The sequence below is a fragment of the Strigops habroptila genome, chromosome 8 (assembly GCF_004027225.2).
Source record: "Strigops habroptila isolate Jane chromosome 8, bStrHab1.2.pri, whole genome shotgun sequence".
Lineage (NCBI taxonomy): Eukaryota > Metazoa > Chordata > Aves > Psittaciformes > Psittacidae > Strigops > Strigops habroptila.
In genome coordinates, this window is record NC_044284.2 from 33368736 (window position 1) to 33393708 (window position 24973).

Sequence of the window (24973 nt, forward strand, 5' to 3'; positions counted from 1 at the left end):
CTCGGCACTACCGTGTCAGGCTCCGGTTCCTGTTCCGGGCGGGGCGGTGCCGGCGGCGGCGGCGGAATGGACCGGGAGCTGCTGCGTCAGGTGCTCAACTACCATGGTCCTGAGCTGCTCTCGCTGCTCCGCGCCGAGCAGCACGACAACCCCGACTTCCGCGGGTTGCTGCCGCCGCCGGGGACCGTCCTCGAGCCGCCCCGCGGGGCCTTGCAACCGCCGGCCGCCTGGTAAGGGGCGCCGGGGCGGTGCGGAGGGGAGCGAGCTGTGAGGGGCCGCGGGGTGGTTCTCACCGGGTTCTCCTTTCCCCAGCAAAGAGAGGACGAGCCTTGACACCGAGATAAAGCGCTTCATTGCGAAAAAAGCTGATCTCCTTTTTGCTCACTCGTGGAGACCCAACGGACCTCTTTCCGAAACGATTGAAGAAAATGAAGGTAGGCTGGCTCACGGGAACGGTGCTGGGGATGTGAGGACACTGCACTGAAATCAGTGGTGTTGCTGAAAACAGGGTGACAGATTTTGCTATGCTTTTTATAGGCTGCACACAAACAGCCTGTTACAAATAAAACAAATAAACCTGGTTTTACATGTTTAATAAATGCGATTGTAACAGTGAAGTATTTTGTGTTCTTAGGCTGTAGCTTAGTTGTTTCATAACTGTGTTGTGTGTTGCAGACTATTACGCTGTTATGCCACCCCTGGAACGGTTCATGGAGGTTCCTAGGGAAGAGAGGAGAGAATTATTTTTTCAAGACATCGACTGTGGTGATATCGTGATTGGGAAGATTACTTCTATTCGTGAATTTGGCTTTTTCATGGTGTTGATTTGTTTGGGAAGTCGTTTCATACGGGAAATTTCAGATTTAGAAATCACTGTAAGATACAGCTTTGATCAATGTTTTATTGTTGATAAATAATACCTTTTTAATGTATTAGTTGTGTCTTGCATTTCTTAATGGAGTGGTATGTGAACTTTGGGGTCATGGGTGGCATCTGAATTTATGAATAGCTTATGGTGTTTTGCTGAGCCAGCAAATGCTTCTTTTTATGGCCTATACTTAATGTGTACTACTTCTGAGTTGTTCATAATTTATGGGTGCGTAAATTTTTACTTGAACCAAACTGTGCTTTTAACTATCATGGCTCTGATGTGCATTAAGGTTAAACTAATCATATTCTGGCGTAATCTTGGGGACAAAAAACTCTCAACTTCTGGGTTTGTTTATGATATTCCTACATTCTCCTATTGCAGGCTCTTTGTCCTTTGAGAGATGTGCCTTCTCAAAGCAACCATGGAGATCCCTTATCTTATTATCAAACTGGAGACCTTATTCGAGGCGAGTAGCTGCAGAAGTTGTCAGGAATCTGTTTCAGTTTTGAGCCATTTCTCTGACATTGTCTTTAACTGTTTATATAGCTGCTGTCAAGGATGTTGATCGTTACCACGAGAAGCTCACGGTGTCGCTTTACAGCTCGGCTCTTCCACCCCATCTTTGCAGTACAAAACTAGGTGTAATTACTTCCGATGACTTCCCACTACATTATAAGTAAGAACATGCTATACAGCTGTACTTGCTAGTTATATTCAGTATGTCTGAAGAACATTTTTGACAGACTGTTCTTTAAACTTGATGGGTTTTCTGATTTAATTGGATGATTACAGGTTTTTTGCTGTTTGTCTCTGTAACATACTTGTTTGTGGATATGTCAAGTGTGGTTGGTCTTTGAGCATCTTTCCCAAAATGTAAGGGAAGCAAAAAGCAGAGTGAAGTATCTGTCACTGTGGGACTGTGTAAGCAAAACACCACAATAAACAAACAAACAAACCCCAAACAACAAAAGAAACAAGAACCTTGGGAGACTGGAGTATGAAATCTTTAAAATTTAAAAATTACTCTTAGAAAACAGGAAGACACAGCATTCTCTGCAATTTTTGTATTATTTTTGTATGTCCTGGAGATACCTAGATGGGTGCCAAAACAGATTTCAGAAGTTCGCTTAGGCTAAAAGTTATAAGAGTTGCTAAATTGTAGAGAAATATACGCCTGTAAAATGGAACAACTTGTGAGCAGTGATAAATATCAATGTAGGCATTTTTATTCTAAACATAAGCATCATAAAATTGAATATAGTATTCGTGAGGTTTTTTTTGTGTGCATCTATGTGTTGTTTTTTTAAGGCGAAGCATGGAAGTTGCTAATACAGCAGAGACATTTGAAGAGGTTTTGCATCGTTCCCCAGGATTTGGTAATCCATCATTAGTTGAATATTTAGCAGAAAAACTAGGAATAAGTGAATCAAATCCACCGTCTTTGCTAAGAAGTCTTCAAATGTAAGTGATCTTTACATTGTTCCCGTCCTATAGCTTTGTGAAGATTATTCTAATCCATTGAGATAGACCAGACCACTTATACGTAAATCTTTTCCATTTTGATTTGCATGACTGCAGCTTACATGTCCTTAAATATTTAAAAGAAAACTCTTCTAGAGTAAGAAACTTATATTTGAAATTCTATTGCGCTGAAAGCAAGACACTTGATCACACATAATGTTTGATACCAAACACCTTAGGAATTTATTGCTCAGATCTTGCCAATATCTTTGGATTGAAGTGCAGGATGTTTAAGTTTTAGTGTCTTTTGTCAGGTGTTTATTCAGAGTATTTATTTTAGTAATACATCTGCTCTTTTTTGTAAAATAGATTCAAACAATCCCAGAGATATACATTAGGTCCCAAAGCAGGTGTGAATATGTTTTTATTGAATGTGCTGCAGATGTACTAGTTCATTTCAACACCTCTAGAATGGATTTGGAAAAGCTGGTTTCAGAAATACAGAAGAACATTCCTGACTGAGGGAGAGCAATAAGGCATTGTATAAATAATATTTCAGTTTATTTGAACTGCATTACATATTGTAAGTTTAATTTTGTAGACTCAGAACATCAACTTGATGGTTTTGTTTGCTTTTTCCTTAAAGTAAAAATTTCAATGAAGAAGATTTTGCTCCTGCATTGAGGAAAAAGCAGTCTGAATCATGGGCCTTGAAATGGTATGTAATACTTTTTCTTGTCAGAGCTTATTGTTAGTAGGTTACAGGTTATATTTCTTAAAAGAAAATACACATTGAACCAGTTTTTCCAGCACCTGTGTAGTGATGTAACCAGGAAGAACTTCTTGAAAGTAGACCTAACTCCTAAGTGGGTACATGATAGATGAAGTTTTAAGATTCAGTTCTGAAATACGTGTTAGGTTAAAGTGAGAATTCCCTGGAACATCTGTTACATGCTGGCCCATTGATGAGATGTGAGTAAGATTTTCGACAATACCAAGTACACAATTTTCCATTTTAAAATTGGGTCTTGAATGACTTACTACTGCTTCTCATCGCATTTGAGCCTCAGACTGTAGATTTAATAAGCGCACTTGCTGTCTTTTGAAAGGTAAACGTATTTCCTTGGCTGCATTTGGAACAGCAGCTCTAGATAGGTGCTATTGCTTTTATGCTATGTGTATGCATGTGTATGTGGGCATCCTCTGCAGGATGGAGGAGGCAGAAGAGAGACTTTTCTCCTCAAAATGTACATGTTTTGTGGAAAAACTTCTCTTGAATCCACCAGCAAAAAAAAAAAAAAAATAAAATAAAGAAAGAAACCTCGGAATTTCTGGTTTCTACACTAGCAAAGCAGTGTTTTTCTTAAAATAAGTGGTTTGCAGCTTTGATTAATTGCTGAAAAAGCTGTTTGTAATGTTAAATATAAATTTTAATTTTTAAAAAAGTTGTTATGAAAAGTTCTGAAATTAATCTCTTGGTTCTCTTCCAATAAGAGAAGCAATTAATCTCTTAGTAAATGTAGAAGAAAGGTTTTACAGCTCATATTACCTGAACCTCAAATATTTGAGTTTGAGATGAGCTGGTTTCAGTGTGTACCGTCTGTCCATCTCACCTCATGTCGTTGGTTTAATGGTGATTTGCAACTCTGGATGTAATTAAGCCTGTTGCAGTTTAATGGTGGTAGGTCACACACAGAGTTTTGTGCAGAGAAGTGCTTAAATATTCACTCTATAAATGAAAAACAGTGTAATGTAGTAGCACTGTCTGCAGAAATGCTCTCCATTCTGTCACATTAATTTGAAATGCCAGTGTTAAGTACACGATAACAAGGTCAAGTGTTATTACCTGTCACTCGTTTGGAACCATAATTTGTGAGCAATTAACAGTATGAAATCTGCACAGAGTAACTGAACATAATATTTTCTAAATCCTTTTGTCCAGTGTGAAGGCTGGGGTTGATTATTTTAAGGTTGGGCGCCATGTGGAAGCCATGAATGAGTACAACAAAGCTTTGGAAATTGATCCACAGAATGTTGAAGCTTTGGTAGCACGTGGAGCTCTGTAAGTCTGCTTGTTTTATTGGGTTTTCTACTTTGTGAAAGAGAAACATTGCTAAAATCTGTGCAACTTGTCTATTGTTCTAGGTATGCAACAAAAGGAAGTCTGAACAAAGCCATAGGTGACTTTGAAATTGCTTTAGAAAACTGTCCTACCCATAGAAATGCAAGAAAATACCTCTGTCAGACTCTTGTGGAAAGAGGCGGGCAGTAAGTCTTGGGGTTATGTTTTCATTTGGTTGTTGACAATTTTTCTCATAACATTTTTTTAATGCTCTTCTAGTAAGGACACAGAATGGCATCTTTCCCTCCTGGCTGGGTTTAAAAAAATAAACAAAGGTTTGGTTGGAAATACACCTGCTCATACATTTAGTTTACACTTTTTCCTCTGACCCAGTAAAAATCCTGGCAAAATATTTGAGGTGTAATCCTTGGTATGCTTTCCCTGGTAGGGTACCAGGCTTGCAGAAAGTCTTGTCAAATGTGTGAATATATTCTAGTAGGCTTTGGGTTGGGTTTTCTTTTTTGCTTGTTTGGGTTTTTTGAGTTGGTTTGTTTGTTTTGGGCAGTTTGGGGGGTTTTTTTGGAGGGGGTGGAGGGGATGTTTGTGTATGTGGTTTGTTTGGTTTTTTAAGAAAGTATTTGCAACAAAATTGTGTTCTGTTACTCTACTGAAATATTGGTTAAACTCTGTAACAAAAAATTTTACTTTTGAATATTCAGGAAATAGATTTCTTTTAAGCCCTGTCTTAAGAAGAAACACACAATATTTTTGAAACTGGAATTGACATGTCAAAGAATAGTGTTGCTGATGATGATTTGGAGGTAATAATCATAGAATCATAGAATCGTTAGGGTTGGAAAGGACCTTAAGATCGTCTAGTTCCAACCCCCCTGCCATGGGCAGGGACATCTCACTCTAAACCGTGTTGCCCAAGGCTCTGTCCAACCTGGCCTTGAACACCGCCAGGGATGGAGCACCCACAACCTCCCTGGGCAACCCATTCCAGTGCTTCACCACCCTCACTGTAAAGAGCTTCCTCCTTATATCTAATCTAAACTTCCCCTGTTTAAGTTTGAATCCATTACCCCTTGTCCTACCACTACAGTCCCTAAGGAAGGGTCCCTCTCCAGCATCCTTGTAGGCCCCCTTCAGATACTGGAAGGCTGCTATGAGGTCACCACGCAGCTTCTCTTCTCCAGGCTGAACAGCCCCAACTCTCTCAGCCTGTCTTCATACGGGAGGTGCTCCAGCCCTCTTATCATCCTTGTGGCCCTCCTCTGGACTCGCTCCAACAGCTCCATGTCCTTGTTATGTTGAGGACACCAGAACTGTACACAGTACTCCCAAGTGAGGTCTCACGAGAGCAGAGTAGAGGGGCAGGATCACCTCCTTTGATGTGCCAGAAAATACCGGTTTCCTACTTTAGGAGATGATAATGTATCAGAAATACTGATTTATTTGGGTACCGAGGTCGGCTAAGGTGAGTGATATGGTCCTGGAGGGAGGCAGTGGTAGTGTCATAGTGCGAATAAGAAAGTCCTAAAAATAAGAAAAAAACTATCAAAATCTGTGGCTTAACTGTGTACTAATTATCACTTAAATTTCAGATTGGAAGAGGAAGACAAACTAGTGAACGCTGAGAGTTACTATAAGAAAGCCTTAAGTTTGGATGAGACTTTTCAGGAAGCAGAAGAGGCCTTAACGAAACTCCGTAAGCATATGCAGGTGATTCTTTACTTTCTCTTCATATAGTGCTCTCAGTGACAATAAACATCAAAAATCATATTAGATCTTTTGAACAAGGAGCGTTTAAGTTGGTGGTTTGTCTTATTCTCTGCTTCCCTTCTTTAAAGTAAATCTTTTATAGTGAGCATTATGGCTGTACCTATCAGAAGAAGGTACCTCTTGATGACTTCACTGTTTTGAACAGGATAGTAAAGAAACAGGGAAAAGAGCAAAGCCTGTTAACCCTGTCAGCTATAGCAAGGATAAGAATATTCCGTCATACAAGCATGATTAATAGTGTTAAATTATAACATTCTGTGAATATAAACACACAAAGTGTAAACTTGAGCAAGCCAGATAAACATTTCACACCATTTTACTGGCCAAATCCTTGTCATTTGGAGTAATTGCAGAAATATAGGGTAACACCAGCCAAAGCTAACTCACAGGAAGATCACATGAGAGGGGAAATGGAAGAGGTATTTTAAAAGAAAACAGCAGGAGGTGGAGGGTGGGCAGACAGTTTGACTGTCCTAGCTTTCTTCTCTGCTGTCTGTTTTTGTTTTATTTTCTCACTTCTCTTGCATGCAGCATGTTTCCCAGGAGAGCCCTGGTGGGTCGCTCTGCTAATCTGAGTTAAAATTGGTTTTCTTTTATTTTCCTCCTTAACTTGTGTTGCCTTCCAGAGGGGATCAAAGAGTGAAGTAGAGCACTGAGGAGCAGGCTTGTTTAGTTCTCTGTTTCTGTGTGTAACAAGTACATAGACTGGGGTAGATGGCCTTAATCAACACTTCTTCGGTTGGTGGAGCCATAATGCTGACAGACTGTTGAAAGAAAGGGGAAGAGGAGATGTGACAATCTCTTTAATAAAACTGAATTACATCATAGCTAAACTATTATATAGTACTTGAGCCATGTTTGGCTGCTTTAGAAAGAGGTGTCAGTCTCCGTTAAAATGAAGAATATACTTAGCAAGTAGGAGACTAATTTTACACTCCTTTAGGGTTTCCTAGTGTAATGGGTCATTGAAGCAGCAAATAAAAGTCACAATGATAGCTATTGTTTGTTGGTTTGCATAGCCTTAACTGCAATTAAGTGTTTCCTTTACAATATCTGTTAAGACAGTTGCGAAGTTTTGAAAGCAATCAGACTTTCTGCTCACTCTAAATATGAATAGAGCTACTCTGCAGGGCTGTGGAGTGCAGATATCTGATCTCTAGTAGGCTTATGTAGTTTAAGGATTATTCATCTGGTGAGATGCAATTTTGCTTTACCTGTATTTTAATACATAAGTCTGAATCTGTTGCTGTTGTGAGAGAATGGCTAAAGCAACACTGGAGTATGTTTTCCTGTAATACTGATTATGTGTTTTTCTCTAATGCATTTTCTTCCGAATTGGACCGTTGTTGCTGTATCTGACATCTGGTGCTGCTCATCACCCATAAACCCTTGGAACATGATTTCTTACGTAAACTATGCATCAAACTGGTCTGTGAAATTGTTACCAAACGGTTTGTATTCAAACATGGCCAACTTGAATACATTTTAAAATTCTGCCATGTTTTACTTGTAAACTACAATACTACAATAATGATACTTTCCCTAAAACCTTTCTCTCTCTTGGGGTTTGGTTGTTTTGGGTTTTTTTGGTTTTGTTTCTGGTTTTGGGTTTTTTTTTTTTGTATTCTCCATGTTGGTAATACTGTGTTCTCTGGCACATTCTATCTATGCTTTCTGGGCTCCATGCTTCACGGTGTGCTGGATCATGGGTACCACTGCAATGGTTGGTCAAATATATTTTTTAATGGAATAAAAACTGCAATATGGTCCTTAATGTAAACCTGATTATCACAATGGCCAATACCAAATCCCTGAACAATGTTAATTCTTGGTCTGGGAATTCTGGTAAAACATCCCTGGTGTAATTGTACATTTGAATGGGGTTGGGGACATGGGGAAAATACCTGTGTTAACATTTTTAATGTAATTTTTTTTACGATGCTTGGGTTCATAAAAGAAATCTTTGGAAATGAGGGAGAAACAAGCTGCCAAAGAAGAGAGACAGAAAGAAAAGAAGGTAGAAACAAGTGCAGAAAAATTGCGTAAGCTCTTAAAAGAAGAAAAAAGGTAACTTTGTTATATTCAGTGTACTGATTATGTATGTGGCAATAAGTGCAGATAAAACAATGAACAATCCATTTCCAAACAGATTGTCCTACTAGTAAGTACCTAGTAAGCTAGGTAGAACTTCTACCTAGGTAATCTGCTTTTCCTCCAGAACTTTTTTTTGTGGGTAGTGTCCTTTAGTGCATATAGCCTTTAATGAGTATACATATGGAGGTGAAGTTGTTTAAAAAATACTCAGCAATGTGAAGTATGTGCAGAGTGTAATGCCATATTAAACCTGGAAAGATTTTGATAACAAGCTGTTCAGTGGATTAAGTTTAAATTTTTTGATAAAGAAATGATATTTGAAATCGTCTTGGCAGGTCAGGCTCAGTTTCCATTCATGCCTTACTGTCCAATCTCAGCCAAACTCTGGGGAGTACGGATTTGCTTTCTAGATCTAATCTTTGCCTGATAATGAAGATTATCTCACAGGTTAATTACATTTTTTAGGTTGAAGAAGAAAAGGAAAGTTTCAACTTCCTCCTCTTCCTCATCATCCTCAAGTGATTCTTCATCAGATGTATCAATTTCTTCTTCCTCCTCTTCCTCTGATCACAAGAAACGTAGGAAGAAGCGTCGGAATAGATCCGAGTCTGCCCATAGCTCCAAAAAATGCTCATCTAGAGTTTCTTCCCATTATAAAGATCAGATTAGGAAAGAGGAGTGTTATTCACCTCCAGCTGATACCTCTGCTTCGTTTCTTAACCAAAGCTTTGAAGTGGAGAAACTGCTGGAAAGGCAGGACAGCTTAGCATGTCCAAAAACAGAGGTAAAAGAGAAAGACAGACACCGTTCTTTTTCAAGGACTTCAGGTGATGATGAAGACACTTTTGGAGGTAGGTCTGAAGCTTCAAGAGATTCTTACAGTAGCTCCAGAACACTGCCAAGCAGTAGCAAAACTGAAAAATATGGTAAAACAGATCGATTTTTCTCCAGTTGGAGGGATTCCTCAGGTTCATATCGTAAGTCATATGATAAACCCAGTATGCATTATTTTAGGAGATCGGAAAGGGATGTAGAGGGGAGAAAAGAGCCATTTAAAAAACATGGCTCAGGTCATGACAGGTATTACGTGTCTCCAGCAGGGTCTAACTATTCTGGGAAGTCGGCAGGAAAATACAGATCATATTCTAGCACCTCCTTCCATGAAGGTGATAAAAGTTATGATAGCGATATGCATGTGTTAAGTAAACATAAAAATGAAAGTGAGTGTAAGAGTAGGAAAAGAAGTTCTGAGGAGACTAGCAAAACGAAGGAACCAGATGAGGAAACGTCTTTAAATGGCACAGGGCAAACAGACAGTGGCATTAAAAGAAACCTGCCTCAGAACTTAGTTAACATATTCAATCAAATAGCTGAGTTTGAGAGGGAGAAAGGAAGTAAGCAGAAGAAAGAGTGAAGTAACTAAGAAAACGCAACGCTCATGAGAGTAGTTAAACTTTCATTCGAGTAGTTCTTGAGGAAATGTAAATGAAGAACAGTAGAAAGGCAGAATTTGTTCTGTCTTGGAGAATGTCAGAGAATTATTAAAGCAAAGATTATATGGTGGAAAGAGATGCAAGGATATCTTCCAGAAAAATACCAGTTATTTCTTAAAATCTAAGTTTCCAATGCTCTTAATTTGGGATGCTGCTGTACAATATTCTCTGAAATCCTTTGATACCCCTGGACTGTAGTTAGCTGCAACTCACATCAAATATGCACTTTAATATGGGGTTTGTTTGGTTTTTCTTGTCCCCGCGGGTACTATTGACTTGGTATTTTGTTAGCAATCTTCAGCTATAGAAAGGGGATAACTGAATAAAAGTCATGTGCCATCAATGTACATAGTTCATTTGCTCATTAAATTTTCTTAATTTTTCTTACTTTTGTGTCTTTGTGAATGTTGCTGGGATGTTTCATACTGGTGCACTGCTTATATACTCTGCTTAAGTAAACAGAACCTCCACTGTCTATGAAGGCAAGTGTATTACATTCTTAAATGCATCAAACATGTTTTCGAAGTAATGTAAAGAACCCCCAACTGAGGTAGAAGGGTTTTAGAACAGTGTTTATTGTCCAAGTAAGTTCAAGTGTGGGCCTTTGGGGTTTGGGTTGGATTTTGGGGTTGGTTTTTGGTTTTGGTTTTTTTTTTTTGCTGTTTGTTAAGTATTTGCTTTACAAGCAAACTGTTGCATCGTTGTGGAAAAAGTTGTGCTCTGTTTACATTGACATCTCCAAAGATAGTTGGCAGAACATGCTAAGCAGCTAATAATACATGGCAGACTATGCAATGCTCATTGTACTTCAACTGCGAGTTTTCCAAGTAATGCCATAGTTATAGGTCAGTTGCAGAAAAGGTACTCTGTAATTTCTGAATAGAAAAAGTACAGTTCTGAAATACTAATATAGTTCAATTAAGATCAACCTTGACTATTAATCAAATAGTCATGTCAGATCTTATCTTGAAGCATACATACAGTTTCATTCCTGGGTTGTTACAATGTAATATAAAACTATTTTGACAGCAGTGAATACACAAGTTTACAAAAATTAATGGCTTTAATCTAACTCTCCTTTTCCTTGTAATGATGAAAAGGCTTCTGGAGGATTTTAAAGTTCTTTAGTTCTCAGACAGCAAAATGAGAAAGTAATGTAAAGGTTAATTTATTATATAAAATATATGATTAACATTTCTAGATAATCTATTGCATACTGTAGAATAAAGATAAAACATACATTTCTGATAGAAATTAATGCTAAGATTGCCAGTATACAGTCATAGAAAAGTTAAGTTACAGATTAATCAATTAAGAAGCCTTAAGTAGTCTGAAGCCTTAACTATGACCTTCAAAAGATTACTTAAGATTTTCTTTTGCCTTTACAAACATCAGAGGTGCTAGCTCTGCAGGATGGCTGGGTACCAACAGCAGCTGCTTCTGCAGGAGAGTCAATAGGCAAGCTCAGATCTATGACTTTGAGAGATAAAGTTTGACTAGAGCCTGAACTTGTGCTTCTGGAGGATCTGAAAGACAAACATTTACTCATCAGTATCCAGAAATCCCCATATCTCAAGTAGAGCTTCTAATGGTAACTTACAACAAAGCCACCCAGCAGCAGTGTTTATTCCAGGCAAGATCCCCAACAAAGAATCTTTGTAGAAATCAGCACTAATTGCTTAAGTACCCTGTGAGAATGTTAGATCATAACCAATTCAGCATGTTACATGCACTGTTATTTGCGTAGATGTTGAATAGGGGAAAATGGTAAAAGCATATGTGTCTGTCTTTGCTATTTAACTAGGAAAGGGAGTGCACACTAGAAAGTGCAAAATGTGGCTGGAGCTCAAACTTGTGCCTTTATCTTGTGAAACCACTTTTTATTTAGAGCACAGTTAGCAAAAGTAAATGTAATTAATTATTCTATAATCACTATTTTAAACTGTGGTGGATGCTGAACTAAACTTAACTGTGTGCTAGAAAAATCTAGTAAACTTAATGGTGGGACATTATAAGGAGAAAGTTTTTATAGAGTGCTCAGAAAGTAGAAGATTGAGAAGGTCTTAAGGAGTGGGGAATTCTGTCATTTAGGTACTAGTTTGGCTGGTTTAGACTTGAACTTACAGGAAAACCCAAACAAAAACCCCATTGCTGGCACTTACCGAATAGAAGCTAGTGAGCTTTGTGAGGATAGTGATTGAGAACCTTGACTACCACCAGCAGAAGCAATTGTAGGAAGCTCTAAATTGGACTAGAAAATTAGGAAAGAAAAAAAAGAAAGAAGTTGACCTAACAGTTGTACAATAAGATTGGGTATATCAGGAGGATTTATAATCCTTCACATTTGAAGAGATGTGGTAAGCAGATCAGCACTCTCTCCTGTTTTACTGTTAAATATAGTTTATTGTTGACTTTAGGAGTTGCCCTTGAAAGACACTCATCATCAGTTCACTAGAGCTATCACTCAAGATCTTGGTGGCAGTTAACTGGAAAGCTCACCTGCTGGAAGTATATTTGAAAGGGCATGGTTAAATCAGGATTTGCTTCTAGAACACCGGCTAACAATTTGTCGATGGTTCTGTTGAAGTTTTTCAGTTCACGAAGATCAATGTCTTTTTCTTCCTGTGTTTCTGTTTTAGTTTTCTTCTGCAACTGAATTTCTCTGGATAGCCTGGAACACTTTTAACAAATACTTTTAAAGTTTTGCTCTTATGAAAACACAACACTTTTTCAGAAGCCCAAGTTTAAATTCTGTGGGTTTAACTGTACTTACGTCTATCACTGTAAAGTTAGAAGCTGTCGTTAACAACTATACAAACCTGTTTTATAACCCTTTCAAGTTTTGGCTTCTGTTCTTCTATGTCTTTGTTCAATTGCAAAACAAGAGCTTGTTTTTGCTTCTTTTGCTCCTGGAAGAGGGCTTCCTGCTTCAGTACCATATCAAAACTTTTTTCCATGCTCTGCAAATTCATTTGAACAGTAGTTTAAGTTTGTAAAGCAGTTGTGATATCCTCTCACTTTTTGTATTACTTTGTAGTGATACTAGACCTTCCACTACTTGTTTCTAAATGTAGCTCAAGCAGTTAGTACTAAGGATAACAAAAATTTCTGCCTATCAGACTTCAGTGGATAAATAGGTGTATAAAGGGAGTACCAGGGAATTTCCATATCTTTAAAGAATTACTCAGTACCAACTTCCCAGTGCAAGCTGGCCTAACAACAATAACATTGTTTCCCATGGGAAGAGATTGATACCTTTGACTGGAATGCTTAACATCCACCCCGGAAGAGCAGCTTTGTGTTTTTATAAAAACAAGTGAGTGTGTGTGGGGGGGGGAAGTAAAATTCAAAAAATAAAATAAAAAAATGGAAAAAAAGAAAACTTATGCCTTAACACACCTCGTTATATCCTAGGACTTACTCCCTGGTGAAGATGTGTCCTTCTCTTTAAGAGATGTTATTTCTTACATAAGGTATACATCCTGTGGTGGTAGAATAAGCAATAAGAATATTTGTAGATGTGTAGCTAGTGATTCAGAAAGTAGAGAGAAGACTGAAGTTAGAATAACCATGTGGGATATCACAGGGTGCCTTCGATTTCTTCTGCCTAAGAAAGTTGTAACTAAAATGTCACCCATGAGGGTTAAGCATTGTTCTTTCTTACAGGACAAGCAGGCTTTTTGATAACAAGGGGAGCCAAGAGTAAGTCCTTAATGTAGAGCCAGAGCACAAGCTATCCTTTACCTGCATCTCGTGCTCAGCCTGCTAAGTTAAGAGTCAGCTAGCTTTCCAGAGCTAAATTAATTCTGTTTAAACTCAAGCACCTTAAATGCTAATAAATCAGAATATGTTCTCCTAGAAAAATCCTGGGACACGGATGCTAGAGGACACACGGTGTGTGGATTTGAATCTCTGCAGTACTGGACAGGATGATGCAATATAGTGGTGTATGCTACACAAAAATACAACTGCTTGCTTGGATGCCAGAAGAGAGCGCTGTCAGCATGTATCTGGGATTTTGAAACTTCTAGCTGTATGTGAATAAAAAGTCTGAAGTTACATTGTGATTAAAGAAGAAGTAAATAAGCACCCTGTTTTTGAAGGGAGAGGTGGAACTTTCGTAAAAAAATCATGTTCATTCACACAGAGCATAGACTATAAAAGAACAGGCAAAAAAATTGTCCCAAAATATCCTGTTGTTTCAATAGGATGGCTTGCATGGATTCATGCTACATGCATGAATTCAGGCTACATGCTGCAGCCTTGTCTAACTGGAACTTTTGCTTGTATTTTACCTGGAGATTTTCCTGAAGTTCCTTGATCTGTCTTCGTTTGTATCTGTATTTTTCATCAGCAGCCCTTTTCTCCTCCTCTAGTTTCGATTTTTCCTCATATTCCTCACCTGTGATTCCAAACAAGGCAAAATTATTGCTGGACAAGCTGTGTATACAGCTCTATTTCACTTTAAAATACGATGCGCTCTAAAGTAACTGCATCACGCATTACTATGTTAGTGTTGATAGTATTGCAGAAACTTTAAGGTTTAAGGGTTTTTTAAATACTCTACTACTAATTCCAAATCACTGTGAAAAATCAACTGGGTTCATGAGAATGGTTGAAGAACTGCTATTTCTAGAGCCAGCAGAGGGCACGAAAGAATCAAGCATTCTCAAGACTTAAGTTTATGTAATTTCTCATAGTGATGCTTTTTATATGCTAAACAAAGGACATTCCATTGACAGCAAGCTTATGAATTCTAAGTGGCACAAAAACAACAGATGAAGATATTTTGCAGAATTCTGAGGAATTTCCAGTATGCAAAAACTTGTAGTTAGGTAGTCCATATTTTAAAATCTGCTGACACTACACTAAAATTGTGCAGTTTAAGTTCTACGTTTCCTCCTCATTTACTATTTTTCCCACCTCCTTCCCCGTGAAAAACCAAAGGCAAAGATGGTGTAAGCTAAGGGCTCAGTCTCCATTGCTAGATAGAGTACACAAACCCAAGCTCTCTCTATATTTGCTCTGGGTACAGTTCTGTGCCCAAGCTGGCTCAGTCTACCACAGGAAGGCCAGCAATGGCACAGCTTGTCCTCCTTCTGTAATTTGAGTTAGTAGCTGTGTGTGATGCAGCACTACAGAGAAAGTAATGCCTTTTGTACTGTGCAGTTTTATCCACTAGACCCGTGTATTTCAGCAGGCACTCCTCCCAAGTAATGACTTGCCCCCACCCCTCCAGTAGTCATCTTTATGCTTTGTTTCTTCTGACTGTTCCTAATTATGACTATTCACAAAATTTATACAGGCTTAGATTTTCATATAAATTGGGTAGAAGAATGTAAATATTAGTTGATTACACCTTGCTACACTTTCTTCTGTGCTTATTCTTCTGAACTATTCTCAGTAGTGTGTGAATTATACTCCCGTCTGCTACTATCAGTTTAGTCTCTCTGTGATTCATTCTTTTGTGCCATGGAATTTCCCTACTATGTACCTGAGTTATACCGTCACCTGTAACTTACATAGCAAATAGCAATTTCTACTTTACATACTTGTCTCAGTGACTTCCCTGAAAGAGTTTCGGTATTTGCTGTTGCAGTTATTAAGTATGCACAAAGTGTTTTCCAGAGCTACAATTTCTTTTTCAGCTTTGCAGATTTTTGCATCTAAATCATCACCTTCACGTTGCAGTGCTTCCTTTTCCTGCGCAGCCTGAAAATAAAACTGATAATTTAGGTGACTGCACACATACTGAAAATATAGGGATAATTATACAGAAAAAAATACCTGCAATATTAGGAGAAACAATCTAAGTTAGATATGGAGCTTATCTTTAATGTCAGGCTTGACCTGAGGTTTGAGTTACTAGGTAACTGGAAGGAGTAGTTATTTACAGCACTGGAAAGTCTTTGAGGTATTTCATCCATATGCATTTTATTATATTATCTGCCTCTCTGTCTAAGCTCATAAGGTCCTGATTAGCGGTATCCACATGGTATATAAAGCAGTTTCCATGTTTTGCACTGCTGACGCAAACTGCAGCACATGCTTCAAATCTGTTTCCTTTACCCACCAAAATCCAAGAGTTGGGATTGTATGCTACAGAAAACCATGGAGCGAGTGTTAAAAGTCATCCAGCTTTTCTGGAATTACTCACTTGAAAGTCCTCATTTATCTGATCAGAGAGGCTGAAGAAACACAATCAGCTGGGGAAGGAAGGGAAGTATTTTCTGTAGCCCCTCAGAAAAACCTGATACGGTTAAAAACCTCCAAAGCTGTGGAGGGTGTACACCCCCAGTGACCACAAGGGTTTTACAGAGGGTCTTCTGCTGTGCCGGATTTCACAGATACCATCATTATTAAATTTAACACTTAAGAATGAGAAAAGGATCGATTTCACAGCCAAGATCACAGCTAAAACCATCTTGCTTTGAGAGGAAATCAGAGAATTTGTGGAGATCAAAATTAATATATTGTCATTCCAGAATTGGGGTATGGCATTACAGATAAAGACTTTTTTTCCCTAGTGGAAAGCTAAGTATGCATAAGTGAGAAGTAAAAGGGGAAAGCTGACATTCTTCAAGGTAGAAATACCATATGGTAAAATAAATACCTAAATTAATTCTGAAGTGTAGAATAATTTAAGATCATGTGAGACAGTGGTAAACTTGTTTTCAGTTTATACTCGGTAACCACATGCCCAGTACTTCTTGTGTGTTAATGTAAATTAATGATCACTGAAGTGAAATTTTTCAAACTACTCAAAATTAAGGCTTCACAGAGATTCACGTGAAAGTGCTGTATCATTTAAATAACCAAGTGTCAGATAATGAAAAACAGACTGAAAGTAAGCAGTAGGCAAGGAGGTTGTCTTAGTTACTTAAATAGATCCCAGGGAAATCTATAGCTTAAATGCTGGAATTATAATGAATTATGTTAATAAAATACCTTAATTACATAGTAGGCTTGACTTTTCTCTTCTTCTCCTTCGGGTGGCATCATAACAATAGTAAGAACTTCATATCTGCATCTTAGTTTGTCAATTTTATTTAGGCAATCTTGAAATTCAGCACTGATTTATTTTCAGAGAGAAAAAAAAAGTTAAATGGGTTGAGAAACTGTTTGCCTGCTAGTGTTTTGTGGGCAGTTCTTACCATAACAGTTTGAATTCCTGAGATTATTCCAGCAGCCTGCCCATCTACCACAAGGCAGGCAGGCAAGCAGTTGTGCTGCTCCTGGCTTTTGTTGCTGTGTTCTCCCAGCTACAGGCAACCGTTTTTCTGGTTACTTGCACTTCTTTCTCAGTTCTGAGCAAAGTCAAATTTATTTTCATATTCCAGATCACTGCATCCTGGGAGGCTGTGCCACAGCCCTGCCCGAAAATTTTTTAGAGGTTTGGCATCTAAACCTACAGCTGCACAAGCTGCCCCCTGCTGATGTTATCTTAATATTGCCACGTCTAGATGAGTGTAAGCAACAGTAGGCAACAACCCCAAATCAAATTACATGGAAGTATCAATTAGCTGTGTAATTATCAAAGGAAAAAGCACCGCACAGTCTGCACTCTCGGTGAGCAGTTAAGCTTCAGTCACACTAAATCACTCTAATTTCCTGTTGTGTGGGGTGGAGTTAGCAGAGGCATGAATAAAAAGCCTGCCAGATTTCAGCAGTTCAGCTGCTGAAGCGTTGATTTTTGGCTGGATAGAGATACTGGGATTTCAGAGCTAAAACTGTCCCAGATACTTAGCACTGATTGTTACAGAGGGGAAAAGTTATTTCATATGTGGTTGCTTTACAAAAGGGGACATACGTAAATCAGAACATTGAATTTTGTCATACAAGACACATAATAGAGAGCTCGTTTGTTACAAGGGAAAAGAAAAAAACGAATCGAACCCCCAAACCACCCAAACCAAAAAGGTTAACTGTATGAGTCAAAGAAATTACAATTTTATCAAGCAGTTGGGAATAAACCCTCTTTAAAAATCAACTTTTCTGGTTGAAATACTTTGTCATACCTCCAGACACAATTTCACATGTCCTAACTATTTGAAAAAAATGCAGGGTCACACACACATGACATTTACGTTAAAAAGATGTCTGCAGGTGAGGCTTCCTCTCAGTACTGTAGAGGATCATCACTAACAGAATAAACAGTAATCTCTTGTTCACCAAGGGGTTAAAGCTGGATTTCAGAGAAGGAATCTCTTGCTAGCCTCAACTGTCTCAGTATATAACACTGAGCAAGATTTACTGCATCTTCAATTTCTCCAATTGGTGAAACTGGGTAAAATATTTTTCAGTAAGTCCCCATATGACATGTACTCAAGAAAAATTGCAAGTTAAATTTATGTGAGAATAGTTACCTGATGCGTTGCCGTTCCTGATCCACAAGTCTTATCTGGGAATCCAGCATTGCCTTATGAATCTTAATTTCCTCAGTTCTTTCTGCTATGGCTTTCTTTAGCTCCAATTTTTGTTTTTCCAGTGTTAGAACTTTCTCTGACTTATTACACAGAATATCTTTAAGACGGTTCAATTCTAGCTTTAAGAGATTATCTTCAACCATCATTTCCTAATAAATGCCAAAAAGGACTCAAAATAAGGAAGAATCATGTTTAATTAGGATTATTTATAACAGTTAATAATTTAGTAACTTTTTTATAAAGCATCCATTATTTTATCTTTCGTATATATACAACTATGAGACTCAGTTTGCTCTGCATTTGAAAATATTTTCTCATTTTCTGACGGTTTACATGGTGAGTGCAATGGAGTAGATGGTTTTATATGAATTCATCAGACTTTCTAATTCAGGCTGAGTTATGGGTTTTTAGACTTTTCCATCTACAACTTACTTTCAGTTTAGGTGATTTCAAAGAAATTCAGTAGACCTTCCATGCAACTTTCTGAAGCAGTTAATCTCTCACTTGAACCTGTTGTGGAATATATTCTACATCCTGTAGGTCTCTAAGTTGTGTTGTTACATAAGCAAATTTATATATACCAAAGCTTATGAAAAGCAGCAATTGGTGAACACCATTAGCATATAAACACTTTAAATAATTTTTTAAAGTCTCTTAAGGATCCCAAATTCTACCATTTTTTTCTCCAAGATCTTTTATGCCATCAGCTTTTTGTTTTGTTCCCCTGAATTTTATCCCCAAAGAAAAGTTCTGGGTTAGGGAAAGAGAGTTTTCATTGAGGAGGAAGTGCACCAGTTCAGTTGATAGCAAAACTCTTACCCATGCTACTTAGACCCTCTGTTTTTCTACTACTACTTTAGTGCTCCATCCAGAAAGGCCAGAGCTTATTGCAGAATAAATATGCAGTACCTAGAGGATTGGTACAGAGTTTTTATGTTTATCAAAATATGGGGAGAAGGGCTTCTATTTTCTTTCTAATTCCTTGGATTGGAATATAGACAGATCCAAACCATCTGTTGGAAAAAAACTTGCAATTTAATAATAAACCTGAGCCAAACTTATTAGTTGGCATCACAGATTAAGAATAAAAATTCAGTGCTTTAAAGGCAATTGTTTCTCAAAAAACAAAAAACAACAAAAAACCAAACCAAACCAACAACTGAAACAAAACCAAACCCAACACACCAACAACAAAAAACCAAAACAAAACACACCACTGGATATTGTGACATAAGTAATGTGTGATCAAAATCACAACCCAAACAAAAATTATGCTGCATACAGAGAGGAAGCAACACTTTGCTTAGGAAGATAAGAGTGAGGAAAATGACTTCAAAGTTTGGGAATGAAGGTGTAAGTTAAGAAACTACAAAGAGGGTTCTTATGGATGTCATGATGTAACACTGCGGGAGGCAGAGAGCAGCCTGCAGATCAAGTCATGAGTTTGTGTGTTTTACAAAAGTGTGTCCTGTGTTAGTATAAGTTGTAAAATAATACTGTACCTGCTTGATGGCTTTAGCTTTTTTTAACTCCTGATCTGATCTGTCATTGAAAAGATTTAGGTCATTTATCTTGCTCATCATACTGCTTGTTTCTTCTCCTGTCTTATCCATTGCTCTCTTGAGGAAATGGACATCATTCTGTTTCCAAGTAAGTTATATTTAATTTATTACAATGAATATAGGTTGCACCAAAAGCCACTAGTTAATTTTAAATGAGATATTTTTAAGTCCTGTAACCAGGAACCATCATATTTCTTGTGTCCCTACACTGCTCTGTCTAGAGCATGCAGTCTTCATGCAGAGTGCTGTTGCAATATTAATGTCATTGCTTGTTTTATCTGGAGCATGGTAATTGTTATTTATACAATATAGATCTTTCAACCAGCGAGGCAGTTCTGATATAATCATGTATTTTGGTCTGGATTAAAAAAACCCAACTCCTGGCATGTCTGACCATGACTCTGATATTCATACTTCATCTTCAAAACGATTTGACTCTCATAATACTTTAGAGGTGTGTTTCAATGTTTGATTACATGGTTCACATTTTGCATCTTGTCAAAACTGAACCATGGGCATTAGTTGTCCAACATTAAATCTTGTTATTGCATGGATCTCCATCTCAAGGACTCACATATAAGCAGTTTCTTCCCCTCATTAAATTGGTCTGATATTTTTCTTAGCCATCACTTTGAGAAACCAGGTGTGATGTTCTATTAAACCTGACTTTTGTCTTGGTATGATTTCTCTTTGAAAAGAGGTTTCTAAATGTGGTGAAGTGTAGCTGATAATAAAAAAATACATTCCTTATAAAAAGAAATTACAAACTGGCCACAGAATAAATGACTGGTAAGAAAGGTAAGTGCATTTTTAGAGAATGAATGATGGTCTCTGGATAATGTAAAAGCAGAGCACAAGCATGTACATGTAAAATTCTCACGTGGGAATAAAGACAGAAAAATAGTGTTTCTGAATTACATGTCAGGATGGGGTGAAGTAACTCAAATACTGTTCCTTTGATTCAGTAATGTTGCTTTGTACAATTTTAAATGCAATGTACTTACTTTATGAAAAATACCAAAGTAAATAGTAGCATCACAGAATAACATCCTCCTATTTCTACATGGTCCTAACAATAAACTCAGACACGTGCAAGCAGTCAGTCACATCTTGAAATGCTAAGCTTGCCTTTCAATATTTCAATGCTTGTCTTCATGGTAAGGTGTCTCAATTGTACAGTAATGAGCTATTTTTCTGGAAGGTATAGGGAACATTGTGTAACCAGTGTGGAAAACTAAGTTCAGATATCTTTTAATCTAATACCAAGTCATTAATTAAAAGACCCAATCTACTTAATTCACTGAGGTTTCTAGATGTTACACAGTCAGCCTGATGTTTTAAGGAAGTTACCTGAAGTTTCTTGTACTGCACATGTAAAACATCATACGCGTTTTTCTTTTCTTCTAAAGTTTTCTTAAGTTCAGCAACTTTTGCTTCCAGAACTTGTTTTTCATCTGTATTAAGCTCCCCTTCTAACCGTGACAGCCGCCTCTGTACTTGCTGAATATAAAAATCCTGTTAAAATAATTTTTAAGGGAATTAATAGTCTGAGATAAGCAATTATAGCCTTCCTATAAAGCTAAAACACTGGATATAAAGTTGGATCTAAAGACAGTCTTGCCTTTAAGACAGTCAACCAATTAAGCTATTGTTTCTATAATAATTTATGGCTTATAGACCTCCTTAGCTAAATATTCTTAGGTGACTGATGTGCAGTGATGGTTCAGGAGTAATCTTCTAGAAGAGTAACAAAGCACACTCAACACAGTCTGCTGTAGGGAAGCTTACAGTGGAGTTGCCATCTTGCTGTTACCAGTGGATGCTGATATAAAAGAGCAAATTTTCAAAGTGGTGCATAGGAAATGTGCACAAAATCCAATTAGGAAATAACAGGATTTTGGCATGTACCTCTTGTATTGCTTTAAAAATTTACCCTGAGGTGTCTGTGATTCAGAGGGATCAAAGTAAGGAACTGATTTGAGAAATTAGTGGGAAAAGCAGCAGATTCAAAAAACAAAGAAATACAAGTGCATAATGTAGGCAATACTATAGCAAGTTTCAGTTATTTCCATATCCATACATCTAGAGACAGAAATAAAAGCAGACTTCAAATTATACTGCATGGCGTTTCCAAAATGCCAAGATGTTGACAGACATTACAGAGCTCAAACAACTTATTCTCATTAGACCAAAGAAAAAATCGTAACATGAAAGTATACTAACATTTTACCTGGTTATATATTATTTCTTGTTGGTTTAATGCATCTGTATCAAGTCTGTGCAGTTGACTCTTAAGCTTTTTAAGTGCTGACCGACTTGCCTCAATTTCTGCTAGAACACACTTCTCTTTATCCTTCTGCATCTTAAACTCTTGAGTCTTCTTGAAAAGTAGATCTTTTAACTGGTTTATTTCTTTGTCTTTTTCCTGGTGACAAATTAATCATTAAATAATAGGAAGTAATTAATCACATCAAAGGTAATTTCTGAGGAATTACTTGCCTTTATTAATCATGTGTAGGAAGATTTAAGAATTTCAATACTATATCATTAATATGAACATGGAAGATCTTCAAAATGGTTGGCCAGGAAAGTCTTTGACTTACAGAGAAAGTAATCTTCTTTGGTTTTTTACTTGGATCTTTCCTTACTACTACATAACCTTCCCCCCCTCATCCCCCCCCGTTATGGAATGCTACTCTTTTCAGCTATTCAGAAAAGTAAACTCCTGCCCTTTCAAAAAAAACCCTCCTTATTGCTACCAGTATACATGAATATTTGGAAAACATGCAATACAAAGCTTTCAATGGTTTATTAAAACATAGCTCTGTGTGTATGCATATGTATGTATATGTGTGTATTTATCTAAGTGGGAATAATTTTGTTTGAAAATTAATTACACATTTTAAAATCACTTCCTTTTTCTCAGAGGTATGTTGCCATTAACACCTGAATCAGTGCAGTAAATAACATTTTAGTAAGGTCTGTTACAGTGAGACAATGATGAACATTTCAGGTAATCTGAAAGATATTAAAAACAAACTAAATGGAGATTTTTTTTTTTTTATAACCCTAGCAAAGAAGGCAATTTTCCTCTTCCCCCCCACCTCCTTTCCCTACCCCCTGCACATAATCAAAGACCATTCAGCATGCTAGTCTCCTATAAGGTACATCTCTAAAACAAGTGATGTGGCATCACAATCCTGTTTTGAAAGGCTCATTTACATTTTTGCTGAAGTCTGGTAGAGTCTAAAGATGTATATTTAAATTAATATAGCAAAACACCTTAGAATTCACTTTTTTACATTGATTAAAATTGGGCTTATTCTTGGTTTTATACGTATGCATTGTGCAAACTATTTGTGAACCGTCTTGCTGGCTTTAATAACAGCAAAAGATAACTCCTCCTCTAAGAGTTCATAATCACATTCTAATTCCAAATCCAAAACTCAGGAAGTAAAAAACAGGTGAGTTTAATATGAAATCATTATGGCCTGTAGCATTTAATACTACTGTCAGTGGGCTTTGGATCATGCCTGAACACAGGAATTTAATTTCAGAAGTAAACTGGTTTTATGCATGTGCCCAATTCTGAGCTGTTTTTGTGAAGCTAGTGACAATGGTTAATTTGTCTACTAAAACAGAATCATGAACCTTCATTTCATAGTCTTTCTTGCATATCTAAATTCATTTACTTAATAAAAAGTTTCTGTCCCTTTAAGTGAGGTTGTTAGTAGAGATAAATAGAAAGCTTCACCATGCAACATTGTTTTAGCACAGATTGAAGAGGGAGAAGTATCACAGAACTAAAGCACAAAATGGTGACATTTCATCTACATTGTTCATGTAAATATCTCTTCACAGTAAATTAATAGATGCAGCAAATAGCCATGTGTGTCTAATGGTGATAGAAGGCATGCTTCTGCCTATGCTTTACATTTTAGACATTGTTCAAGAACAGTTCATCCTAGTTAAAATATTACCCTGAAGCTGTGGAGCTGCCAAGCTCAATGTCATCTTAGGTTATCTGTCACAGACACAAGTAAAGAAACTCTGCTAATGGCTTAGCCACCCTGGTAACAGTCTTAAGGAGAAGCAAATAAGGTTTTTATTTTCAGTCTATGTTGTTACATCATTACAACTTGTTTTCAAATTATCTGAAAATCAAAACCAGCAAGTAAGGCCTGTAATTTAAGAAACTATAAAGGAAAGGCATCCCCTGTCTAGTTTCTGTAAGTGTATTTAAAATGTACAGGTAATGCCTTTGGAGTTAAAAAGTTTGAAAAATAGCAATCTACTGCAAGGGATTATTTCACGTACATGCTACAGGAAACACAAAACAGGGCAGGGAATAGGGGGGAAGAGTGGTATGCACAGATACAGCTTTTTTGTCACTTGCATGGGAACACATCCTGTCACATTAATTTAACCTGGACATTTTACAGTAAAAAAAGCTTCAGTGTATCTGATACGAAGTTGTCCAGCAAAGTGTTAAAAGAAAAAAAAAAAAGTTTGTTTAGTCAGAAGCTAAATAGTAAAATGTTTTAAGAGAATTAGTAGCAGTCACAAAACCAGTAGAAACATTTTCTGAAATGCAGGCAGTTTCAGATGATTGCATTACAACATTGCATTTATTCAAAAGCCAGTTGCAGTTCATCAGATGATAATGAATTAGGATATTTTTATTCCTATACTTAATTTGCTACATAAGTGGGTTTTGAATTAAAAAAATATTACACATGTTAAAAAAAAGTCACCATATTACAGCTGTACATGCCACTTCCCAGATCAAAGTCTTTATTCATCATGAAAATAAAATCTAAAGTGAGCCAGTAATTATTTAATAGTCCACAATAAGTTAGATGTATCAGAGTATCATGTAGTAGAATTCAAATAACAAAGAGGAGACAAAGAGGGCAGCCAAATCTGATTAAAAGATTGAAAAAAAAAAAAAAAAACCCCAAAAAACCCAACCAAAAAACAAAAAAACCCCACTTTTTAATCATGGCTTGCCAAAATCATAGCTCTTTGCAGGTTTATAAATTTTGGTGGTGTTTTACTAAAGCCAAGTTTTCAGTGGTAAGGTTACTGAAAAGTCATCCTGAGAAGATTCTCACCCTAACAATCTTATTGACGGGAAACTCACGGAAGTGCAAGGACCATTGCTCCTCAGCAACCCATAAAACAGAATGTTTAGAGACAGGCCCAGAAAGAGCCAAGCA

The 24973-nt window shown here is 37.2% G+C and overlaps 2 protein-coding genes and 1 long non-coding RNA gene across 5 annotated transcripts in view; 2 read left to right on the forward strand and 1 right to left on the reverse strand.

Annotated features, from left to right (window-relative positions):
- On the forward strand, positions 1 to 10153 carry TTC14 (tetratricopeptide repeat domain 14). Of its 3 annotated transcripts, none has more exons than XR_003992577.1 (12): positions 1 to 230; positions 313 to 434; positions 676 to 875; positions 1253 to 1337; positions 1418 to 1547; positions 2180 to 2332; positions 2979 to 3050; positions 4275 to 4394; positions 4478 to 4600; positions 6002 to 7902; positions 8137 to 8246; positions 8739 to 10153. XR_003992577.1 is itself a non-coding variant. In XM_030494282.1 (12 exons), the coding sequence occupies exons 1-12, from the start codon at positions 67 to 69 to the stop codon at positions 9685 to 9687; spliced, it is 2346 nt and encodes a 781-aa protein (XP_030350142.1). In that variant the 5' UTR covers positions 16 to 66; the 3' UTR covers positions 9688 to 10153. The 3 variants fall into 3 exon arrangements, 1 of the variants encoding a protein (XP_030350142.1); XR_003992576.1 differs by having other exon boundaries at positions 6002 to 7630; XM_030494282.1 differs by having other exon boundaries at positions 16 to 230; positions 6002 to 6119.
- Positions 10148 to 24973, reverse strand: part of CCDC39 (coiled-coil domain containing 39) — a 23625-nt gene continuing 8799 nt past the window's right edge. Inside the window, exons 10-20 of the mRNA XM_030494281.1 lie at positions 21985 to 22179; positions 21105 to 21269; positions 19695 to 19832; positions 18133 to 18341; positions 16715 to 16838; positions 15319 to 15478; positions 14062 to 14168; positions 12586 to 12726; positions 12266 to 12445; positions 11929 to 12017; positions 10148 to 11292 (exon numbers count right to left, since the gene is read on the reverse strand). Coding sequence (XP_030350141.1) covers positions 11130 to 11292; positions 11929 to 12017; positions 12266 to 12445; positions 12586 to 12726; positions 14062 to 14168; positions 15319 to 15478; positions 16715 to 16838; positions 18133 to 18341; positions 19695 to 19832; positions 21105 to 21269; positions 21985 to 22179 — 1671 coding nt within the window. The 3' untranslated portion in view covers positions 10148 to 11129. The remainder of the gene's footprint in view (positions 11293 to 11928; positions 12018 to 12265; positions 12446 to 12585; positions 12727 to 14061; positions 14169 to 15318; positions 15479 to 16714; positions 16839 to 18132; positions 18342 to 19694; positions 19833 to 21104; positions 21270 to 21984; positions 22180 to 24973) is intronic.
- LOC115611416 overlaps positions 18317 to 24973 on the forward strand; it is a 13821-nt gene continuing 7164 nt past the window's right edge. Inside the window, exon 1 of the long non-coding RNA XR_003992578.1 lies at positions 18317 to 19842. This is a non-coding gene — a long non-coding RNA (uncharacterized LOC115611416). The remainder of the gene's footprint in view (positions 19843 to 24973) is intronic.